This window comes from Monopterus albus, unplaced genomic scaffold (genome assembly GCF_001952655.1).
Source record: "Monopterus albus unplaced genomic scaffold, M_albus_1.0 scaffold32.1, whole genome shotgun sequence".
Taxonomy (NCBI): domain Eukaryota; kingdom Metazoa; phylum Chordata; class Actinopteri; order Synbranchiformes; family Synbranchidae; genus Monopterus; species Monopterus albus.
The window spans coordinates 622236-632547 of record NW_018127912.1 but is presented as its reverse complement, the minus strand read 5'-3'; the positions used below and the strand labels follow the sequence as shown (position 1 = coordinate 632547).

Below are 10312 nucleotides of genomic sequence, written 5' to 3'. Positions count from 1 at the left end.
CCAGCTGCTGCAACCTGTCTCCGTTCTTCTTCTCCTCCTCTTCTCCTCTGTCTTTCTTCTCCATCCCTGCTTCCAGCCCTGCCACCGAGGATCATGCCCTATAGTGCGGCGGTTCCCAAGCTGGGATCTAGAGACCTCAAGCGGTCCACGATAAAGCTCTGGCAGGCTTTATTAAAACGAGAATTTAAAAAATTGAGTTTGGCGTAAGGGTAATACTACCGCACCCACAAACCCAGCAGTGCGTGTTTTAACCTTAAATTAAAGGGAAAATCTCATCCGATGGGAGATTGTGACACAAAATCTTAAGGGTTTAAACGCTTATTTGGGGATATTTTGTGATTTATAGTGTACTTGTTCTTCCACTAGTGTTCTTTTCCCCCTGCCATCAGAATGTAAAATGTTTATAAAATGGTGCTTTGTATGACATGTGTAGTGTCTCTATGGTGTTTTGTGAGTCCACAGTCTCTCTTTGATATTCTCAGTAATGGGGGTGGACAGACCTATAATAAGTGTGAAATTATCATTCAAGAAATAATCTGAGCCTGCTACCTTTTTAAGGCTTACAATATTGCTTCAACGCCATGGTCATTTTAGAATTCACTGTTTGTGCTGCTGTTGATTGCAGTTTATACACCATTCATGTAAGGCCATACAGTAGGACACTACTGCGTACAACGGCAACAATATGTCTGTTATTATGTCCAAGAGATGGACACAATTAGGAGTAGAATATATAATAACAGATTCACAGTAGGGCATGTAAAAAAAGATCTTCAAAACAACACACATGAGTATAATGAACAGCTGTCTAGCACAACTTTAAAAATGCATTGCAAGGCTGTTGCTTTAATTGCTTTTTCTGGGTAATATATTAATTTCTATAAAATTAATTATCAAATGCTTAATTCTTTTCTCTGTAAAACAGACTATTAAAACACTGAGGTGTATTGGATGCAGAACCAGCGAAACATCATGTTAGACAAAGCGACTAGCAGTCATTAGTGCTGAAATCATAACAGACTGAAATGGGATTCAGTTTGTGTGTCTCGAATGGTGTTCCCTGCAGGGTCTTAACAGAGGTTTCAAGGCCTGTGGTGAGTGTGTGCATGTGTGTGTGTGTGTGTGTGTGTGTGTGCGCCTGGCATTACTCACATTGTGGGGACCTAAACCTGTTTTCACACACACACACACTGTGGGGATTTGAGCTTCCTTGTGGAGACCAGATACTGGTCCCCACCATGTCAATCCTTAAATTATAAACCGAGGACTTAGTTTAAGGTTAGGGTTAGGCACGTAGCGGTTAAGGTAAGTCTCCAGAAAATGAAGTCAATTTAAAGTCCCCATGAGGAATGAAAACAAATATGTGTGTGTGTGTGCGCACGTGTGTGTTCCTACTCCTAATCCAGTCTCCTGGGACCTCCGTATCCGGTTGATGGTCTTCTTAGCAGGCATGCTGGATGGGATTGGTGGTAAGGCCTTTTATAATCCTCCCCTCATCTGGTGGCCTGTAAAAGAGCTGCCCCTCAAAACCCAAAGCGTGATTGTGTGTCTGTGTGTGCGTTATTGTAACAATGCTTAATAATGAGTCACAAAGAAACCAACTAATTAACTTTATTTTTTCCCCCATTTACTGTCTTCTCTCTTTGCTGACTTTATTTTGGTCAGAGACGTCAGTAAAAGAAAAGCAGACACACAGGAAACGTAAATTTGATATTTGAGAGCCCACAAGGCTGGTGCTGCAAGACACTGGAGCCTTCAAGGCCATAAAAAAGCGATATTTCCTCAAATAAGCAGTCATATAGTCCCAGTCTCTCTCTCCGTGACACACATACGCATGTGCACAAACACACACGCACACAGTGTTAATGGCTTCATAATTGTCTGAGACAGACCACTGAGCATAATCAGGAGACTGCAGCAAGGCAAAGACCAATATTTGTAATTTACTATGACAGATAGTACATTTTTATTACCCAGGGGCTGCTGGTTTGTTTTGGGACACGATCATCCATACTCGTTCATGTACAGCTTACCTCTCTCAGTTCACAGACTTACTTACACTCACCCCACTCTTTCTTTCTTTCTTCCTTTCTTTCCCCCCACCCCCAGGGGACATTACCTTAATTTCATTTCATTTCTTGGAGACTTACCTTAACCATAACCACTGCTTGCTCACCCTAAGCTTAAATAAAGTAATCACTCTAAAATGTAACAATTTACATTTTGGGGACTTGATTTTTGTCCAAATAAGGATGTCGAGTCCCCAGAATGTGACTGAAAATTTACATCCCTACAGCATGAGTAACACCAGGCCAGGGCGCGCACACACACACACACACACACACACACACACACACACAGTGGTTCAACCCCAGAGAGTATGTGACCCGGGGGTCAGGAACATTACACCAAACAGGCAGACACTGAGTCGGAGCAAAGTTCAGTTCATTACAGGAAAATCACAGACACGTGCACGGACACACATGCATGCACTCAAACAAGCACACACACACAGTCACTCATTATCACTCTGCAACATGAAAAATACAGTATCTCTCAACTGTTTGGTTTGGGGTGAGATCCACAAGTGTTTGCTACTGTCACATTAACTGTGGGTGTTTTTTGAAATGATGCAGCAAACTTAGATATTTAATCTTTTTTATTTGACATATTCTTCTTCCTTGCCAAAGTCTGCTGCCTACATTACCCACACTGTAACTTGACAGTTGACAGCTTCATCTGAGATTCTGGTATGTTGTTTTAGTAGAGGTTAATGTAGCCCTGAGCTGCTAAGCAGAGATAAGGATACTACAGAGGTCTGGTAACCTCACTTGTTTTTAACTTCACAACCCCCAGAGTTTTTTGTTTGTTTGATTTTTGTTGTTTTTTTTTGTTTTTTTTTCTGGCTTGTAGTCTTTAGACACCAACTCTGACTCAAGTCATGTCACTTACAATAAGTGATCTGATTTCACACAGCTGCCCCTGGAGTCACGAGGCTTTTATCACATGTCCGGGTGTGCTCCCAACACCTGTCAAGGGTTAATATGTTCTTTCACATATACTGCATACTATATGTATTTTTCAGAGACAATAGGTGCATACCCTGTGCGTGCATACGTTTGTGCCATTGACATTACATCATTTAACTCCCATTCATTTAAGGTTTGCAGCACTTAAAGTAACTAATGTTACAGTAACGTGTGCAGATGACCAATACAAATCCATTCTGTCTCAGAGTAATGGCTTTGAATGTTTAAGGTATCAAATTACTCTGATAAACACATTAAATCACTATAAGTGGGAGCAGCATTTATAATTAAAAGCTCATTTGTACAACATGCACAGACACTGTATGAATCACCAGAATGAGTCCCTCATTCACCTCTGATTCAGTAAACCTGGCCTGTTTACAGTAGTCACATGACATATTATAAAATGTTTCCTGTGTGGAGCTTTGAGAGAGAATTACTCATATCTAAAACACTGATTTAGCAGTCATATGCCATTAGAACAACACACTTAAATTATTAAATTGAGTGGTTTTTGCACTCTGAGAAAGAACTTTAAAATGTCAGTGATTCATGCTCTAATTGGAGTGGAAGGATGTTTATGTTGCTCAGTAGTCAGTTTGTAGGATTGGGAATGGGGAAGCTGGCAATCAGGATGGAGAAACTCTGTGTGTGTGTGTGTGTGTGTGTGTGTGTCAGTGTTAACAAGAGAGACAAATAGGACACACAGATAGGAATAGAGAGAGAGAGAGAGAGAGAGAGAGAGAAGCAGGTGCATCACTAATGGCTTTTTAAAAAGGTTACAGCGTAGAGCTCTTCTTTTCTAATGGGGCTCCGGCTGTGCTTGAGAAGCAATTTCCGGAAAAGATAATGTTGTCGAGAGAGAGCAGAGAGTTCTCTGTTTATGTGTGTGTGTGTGTGTGTGTGTGTGTGTGTGTGTGTGTGTGTCTTGTCATTAACAAGACTAACAAACACAAACTCAAAAGAACACAAAGAGGGGGCGGGAAGAGACTGGGGCAAGAGAGAGCGATAGAAAGAGAGAGAGAAATTGCCTATGTCTACATTTCAAAGTAATTGTGCCATTACATTTATTAGCTTGATGACTAACGCCTAATGTGGGCCAGTGGAGGAATCCAGTAAAAGACATATTTAAAAATTCTCTTTCTGTTTTAGCATATTTTTACATTCCTAATGTACTTTTGATTTCACACACATTAAAACTGGTGAATTCTGATAACTTGTGTCTCAGCTTTCCCTTCTTCACGTAAGCATGGTAAACACTGCCACCCTGTGACCAGTGCTGCCTACTACAACATTTTGAACTGAGCTGGCAACCCATTTCTGCTGTCCACAGTAGCTTGTCACGTTAAATGTTGTAATAGTACATTTTGTACCAAGCTTTCTGTCACCAAACGAATTGGAAATGTGCTCCTTTGATACTAGACTGAGTCAGAACAATTTCTACACACACGACCACATTCATCTTCATCCATGGCTTTCACCCAGCCGGCCACTGAGGGGCAGTACGTTCCCATTACTGTGTGCCAATTCCACACCACACATTATCTCTTGTACTACTACGCTGATGCATACTGGATCTGCTTGGTGTTTTAATGTGCAGTAGATTTTTTTAATTGTACAATTTGTTATACTTTATTAATCCCTGTGGGGAAATTTCTTACTAATGGTCACTGCCTGGCCATCAGGGGCAACTAGGGGTTTAGTGTCTTGCCCAAGGACACTTCAATATGTGGACTAGGGAGAACGGGAATCGAACTACCAATTGGGAAACAACTGCTCTACCTCCTGAGCCACTGCTGCCTCATTGTGCCCATATTGTGCCATGATCTGATGATGCAGTGCACAAAGAAAACTAGAAAAAAACTATTCATATTTATTAACCGTCCGTGACATCCAAGGTGGGTTGGTTCAGTCACTCCCTCTGAGTTTCCTGTGAACAAACTGCAAAATCTACAATATGAAACTGAGCTTGTAAAATACATAATAAGGGCTACTAGTATGCAAGGTACACAATTAGGAAACTGTGACACAATTGTGAACAGGCGAAAATAATAATAATTAATGGCTGAATTCCATTTAGCTGCTTCAGTTTCAGGGTCTTGGTGCTGTGCATGCTGGTTCACTGTCACACTGTCATAGTTTACTATAGGGCCATTGTTAATGTTATTAGTAATGCCTGTTATTATACCATTATACCAAAATGTTTGATGTGAAAAAGTCTAATTACTCTGAGTCTGATGGATAGTCAGGGTTAATTTAAAGCTTGCAGATATCCCATGAAATGTCTCTTAAAACTTTCACATGCAGTCACGTCATGGCTAGTGATCTGAAATGACAGCACACGGCTCAGTCATAACTGGTATATAAGGCACACTGTCGACTACATCAGAAATCAAAAGTTTTCTAGTAGTTCACCATCATCAGCAGTCAGAGGTGGAGTGAATAACCAGCTGTCACAGGGAGCGTGTAATCAGGAGACTGCAGCAAGGCAAAGACCATGATTTGTAATTTATTATTATATTGTCTAAATATGGGGATAATGACACACATATTTAAACTGTCTGTCTCATGGTCATTTGTACACATTAGTAATGACATGAAATATTTGTGCCATGAATGAAAAAAGAACACTAGAGGGGGAGGTTTAAACCCGGGCCCTTGGCTTCCATTGTCAGTTTTGTTCCGAAGATGAGGGGGGAGGGGTTTTCTGAGGTTATTCAACCATCTGACGAGCGCTCCTAAAGAAGCATACTGGCTGCTTAACAACAAAAACATATCTTTACTGAATTGTGGGAAAAATTTAAACAAATCAGATTTTTATTTAAAAGTGATTCAAGCAGCAGCGTGTGGTAACTGCAATTTATTTTGGCAAATAAATACAAAACAGACATTCTGAACATAAAAATAACACTTTTCTGACATTATGGACTTCTTTACCCCCTCAGTTTAAAAAAAACAGACTGAAAGGTTTTACTGTAGGCAATCTCAGTGCTATAGTGGGCACCCTCTGCTATTACAGGCGTTGTTAGCAAGCCTTGACAGGGGTCCTTTGATGACCTGCAGTCACACACCAGCACCAGTGTGTAATTATAGCAGCTGCTTTTGACAGTTTAACTTAAGAAAACAGATTGCCAGATTAACAGTTGTGCTGCCATACATTGTGTTCATTATAAACATACACACAAATCCCAGTAAGCACACACACACGCACACACACACACTTCATAAAACCATAGCGATGTCTTCTTTAAATATCTCACTGTGTGCTCTCCTACTAGCATAACCTGCTTGCAGTGTCCTTTTGAACCGGGCAGAACCAAAGCAAGGTGTGAGCCAAACAAACCATCTGCGTGCCGTTAGATTCCACACACCTCTCCTCTGTGCTATGATCCTACTTTAGATCAGGCTACTACTCGGGTTCCTGCAAGACACCTACTGCGGGCTTCACATAGTCAGCACAATTTAAACATAATAATAATGTCGTATATACTGTACTGTGTAAAGAAAGGTATATACTGTACAAAACTATACAAAACTCAGAGCTCTTAACCTTTGTGTTATACTCTGGTCTGTGCCGCTGGATTTATAGTGTGAGGAAATGACGATGAACTGAAGCAGGGAAACACAACAGACACATAAACAGTAGCAAACTAATGTAACTAGATAAAGGTCATTTGAAATGAAAAACAATACAAGAAAGTTTTATGGAAAATGACACAGACAAAAAAACTCCTCTTGGAAATAGTAAGTCAAATGAGAAAGATTTCCAAATATTTCACAGCTTGGTCATATTACCTACAGACATTTACAACATTCACACCTGGATAGTAAAACAAGGATGTTTAGAAAGTTGGTGGACATCTAGTTCAGTTCATTTCAGGGATGAATTAACTGATGCTCCAAAACAAATGTTGTGTTACAAGCATAGCTAGTGTGTGTTAATCTCTTTTCTATCACTTCATACAATATATAGCAACAAACCAAACCCATATTCCCCTAAACACTGTAAGATATAACACAGTTTACTGAGCGTTGGTTTGTCTGTGCTATAATTTACAAAAGTGCTTTTATTTTTCACAACACTGTTTGAGGACAGAAAGAAAAATCTGTACTGTAATGCTTGATGATACCTGCATTTTAATTACATAAAGGTCTTTGTTTTTAATCTTGTCCTGTGTGTTTTTTCCCCATTATATTATCCTGAGTGTTAGAAAATGATCTTTCGAAGACGATCCACTTGTGATTTGGATTTTGTTCCATTCCCAAAATCCGCAGTTTTTTTTTTGATTCCATCAAGTAATTTATCAAGTCATCACCAGCCAACAGTCTTTAAAGTCACTGCTGAGTCATTGTGGAAAAAAGGACAAGGAAATCGAACACAGTATTGCTTCAATCGCTCTGGCTTTGGTGAGTCTTTCATTGGGTTTTTTACACCCGAACAAAAAGGGAGGCCATCTTGGAGGACAAACAGGACAGAAAAGGACAGAAGAACAGGTCTCCACCTCCTAGTGGTCTTTAGCGGATGACATGTTTCAGCCATGTGCACATGTTGCTGTCCTGTCTCCTGTGAATTGGTGGACCTTCACACCTGGGTGGATCTGACTCGCCGAAGAGGGTGTCGTCCTTTGGGGTGGGCAGGGCAGGGCCGGGGGCACTCAGAGGGCAGGTCTAGACTGCGCTGGTGAGGCAACGCCGTGAGGGGAGGACCACATCGGGAGGGGCGGGGGACAGGAGTGGCTGATGGTCATGTGATCTCAGAATACGGTAGCCCTGGAGCCTGGAGACATTTAAAAGCCGTAGAGAAGCAAGAAAGAAACAAGTGTAAAACATGTGAAAACACTTACAAAATTAGAACATGAGTGAATAGAGCAAATAAACTTGATCTGACTGAGACAGTAAGAAGCAAAAATACAAAATAATGATGCGTAGGTGAGAAAGAGTGCACACAACAAAGATATCATATAGAAACAAGAATCTAAGAAACATTCACATACAATGAGATGACTAAGGTGGAGACACAAAATGAGTAAGACAGCATCATCCACTATTAAATATACAGTAAGTATTTGGCTTACCAAAACCACTTAGTTAAACAAAATACATGTATTTTCTAGCAGTGTTAATCCAAAAGTGCCACAAGTGGCAACTGGACTTGCTTGAAATTCTTGAAGACATTTCACCTCATGTCTGAGAAGCTTCTTCAGCTGTGACAGACTGGTGGCGAGTCCCACGTGTTTAACCTATTTGGGGTCTTTAACGCCACTAAAATCACATCTGGGTTGTTCCTTATAAGAACATGAGTTGATAGGATTGCATAAATTGCCTGGGGCAGGATGTCAGGACTGCATTGTACTGTAAGTGGATGTTGTGGACCGTCTCATCTGTTTAGTGATGGTCACTCAAGTTTGGCATAAATGGCATCTTACATTGTTGTCTTCAAAGGAGTGTCCCTTGTCCTTTAGATGCAGGTGTACTGCTGAGTCTTGTCATGAGAATCCCTCAGTCCTCCAGAGGAATTATGACCTCAGGATCCAGATGTGACCTCAATGGCCCTCGAGGCACATTCCACAAAGGTTTAATACCTGCAGCTCCCCACCAGTCAGTCAGAACTGAAGAAGCTTCCCAGATGAGAGGTGAAAGATCTTCAAGAACCTCAAGCCTGTCACTCATAGCACTTTTGGATACACAGTACCATGACCAGGATGACGGAGAACCCCCACAGACTTTGATCACTGCTCTGTCCCCCAACCCTTACCTGGTGGCCACTTAACTTTTCAAGTGGACTCTCCACACGGGGCAGAGTGAGGAGAGGCAGCCCGACAGAAGGATCTGGACGCTGTGGAGGTGGAGGAGTCGGCAGTGCTATCTGGGTTGGCTGGAAATTGTTGATCACACATGACACCTGATAGAAAGCAAAGAAAAGATGTAAAAGAAAAATGGGAGAAATTCACACCGCTGCACTACAGAGATGGATTTCATGGTGCATGAAATTCTCAAAGTGTGCATGTAAATAAAGAACAAAGACAGAGTATGAGAGGGTGAAATAGAAATAAAAGAAAGAAGGAAAGAATTATGGGTGGAGGGAGGCATAGGAAAGAAGCTATAATCTTATAGATTTCTAGATGGTTTTCTTGAAATTTTAGGCCAAAGTGTCCAAGGCCAAATTATACAGTTTAAACATGCCTTGAGTTCCATCCATTCACACTCACTGATGTAAAACTGTGTGTTTTTTAACACACAGTCAATAAAATCCTTTCGCCTCCAGCTTGCCTTAATCATCATTCCATCCTCCCACCATCTCTTCTGCTCCCACGTTATGCCAATACTGCTCTTGCTTAGCATTTTTCTCCACTTAGCGTACTAATCCTTTCTCTAGTCTTTCCCTTCCTGCCTCTCTACCATTTGCCACCCATCTCTTCCTCCTCCCTCCATTCCCTCATCACCCCTCTCCTCCCACCCTCCTTTCCTTCTCACCAGGAAAGCAGAGATGGCCCCTCCGGTGACAAATCCGGCCAGGATGTCATTCCAGTGGTTCCTGTGTTCAGTCACCCTCACCACCCCCACCAGCACAGCTAGAGACAGGAGCACCAGGCACAGGGTAGGCTTGGTCAGACGGGACCCTTTGGTCCGGAACACTATGGTCACATACATCTGAGAGAAGAGAAATACAAGTGGAACACAAAAATGAAGTTGTTAATAGCGAGTGCAACTGGCTGATGAATCCACAGGCCTTTGGTGAGCCAGCTGTTCTACAACTTGAATAGCTAAGTAGGTTTAACAGCATGAATATGCCACAAGAGGCCGCACTCTGCAGTGATTTTATAGCAGCTGAGTGGGCAGATGAAGCACAGAAGAAAGCACCATAAAACACTGCCATGATTAGTTTAATGCCTCTACAAATGACAGGAGCATGGCACTGTAATTAAAACAATTGCTTTACAAATGTTTTTATCGGTAGTACTAAAATCATAACTGCATGTTTCAGTCAGACATTTACCAAGGGAAATTAAAAACTTTGTTAGTTAGGTATAGATCTTTTTAACTGCCTCCTGACGTTATCAGTAGTATACAGTATAGTTTATAAAAGTTTAATATCAGTTTTATATTGTTCCTTTGGTTCTGGGTTTTAAGGGCGCCTTATTAAAAAGTATTATTCAGTTGTTTTACTTCTGCTTTAGTAAAAATTTAGCAAATCAAAGTATGGCTAGAAGTACACTTTCCAGTTTTTGCTTGACCAGCAAAACAGTCAGGCCTCAACATACACAGTTACCCTGTTCTCTTTC

At 41.2% G+C, this 10312-nt stretch overlaps 1 protein-coding gene across 5 annotated transcripts in view; it reads right to left on the bottom strand.

Annotated features, from left to right (window-relative positions):
- Positions 1-5629: 5629 nt before the first annotated feature.
- Positions 5630-10312, bottom strand: part of plppr2b (phospholipid phosphatase related 2b) — a 44861-nt gene continuing 40178 nt past the window's right edge. For 2 of the 5 annotated variants that reach the window (XM_020597171.1, XM_020597170.1), the window contains 3 exons: positions 9504-9680; positions 8785-8931; positions 5631-7823 (listed from right to left, as the gene is read on the bottom strand). In XM_020597171.1, coding sequence (XP_020452827.1) covers positions 7698-7823; positions 8785-8931; positions 9504-9680 — 450 coding nt within the window. In that variant the 3' untranslated portion in view covers positions 5631-7697. Of the gene's footprint in view, positions 7824-8784; positions 8932-9503; positions 9681-10312 lie in introns of all 5 variants that reach the window. The other 3 variants (XM_020597167.1, XM_020597168.1, XM_020597169.1) reach the window with 3 other exon arrangements.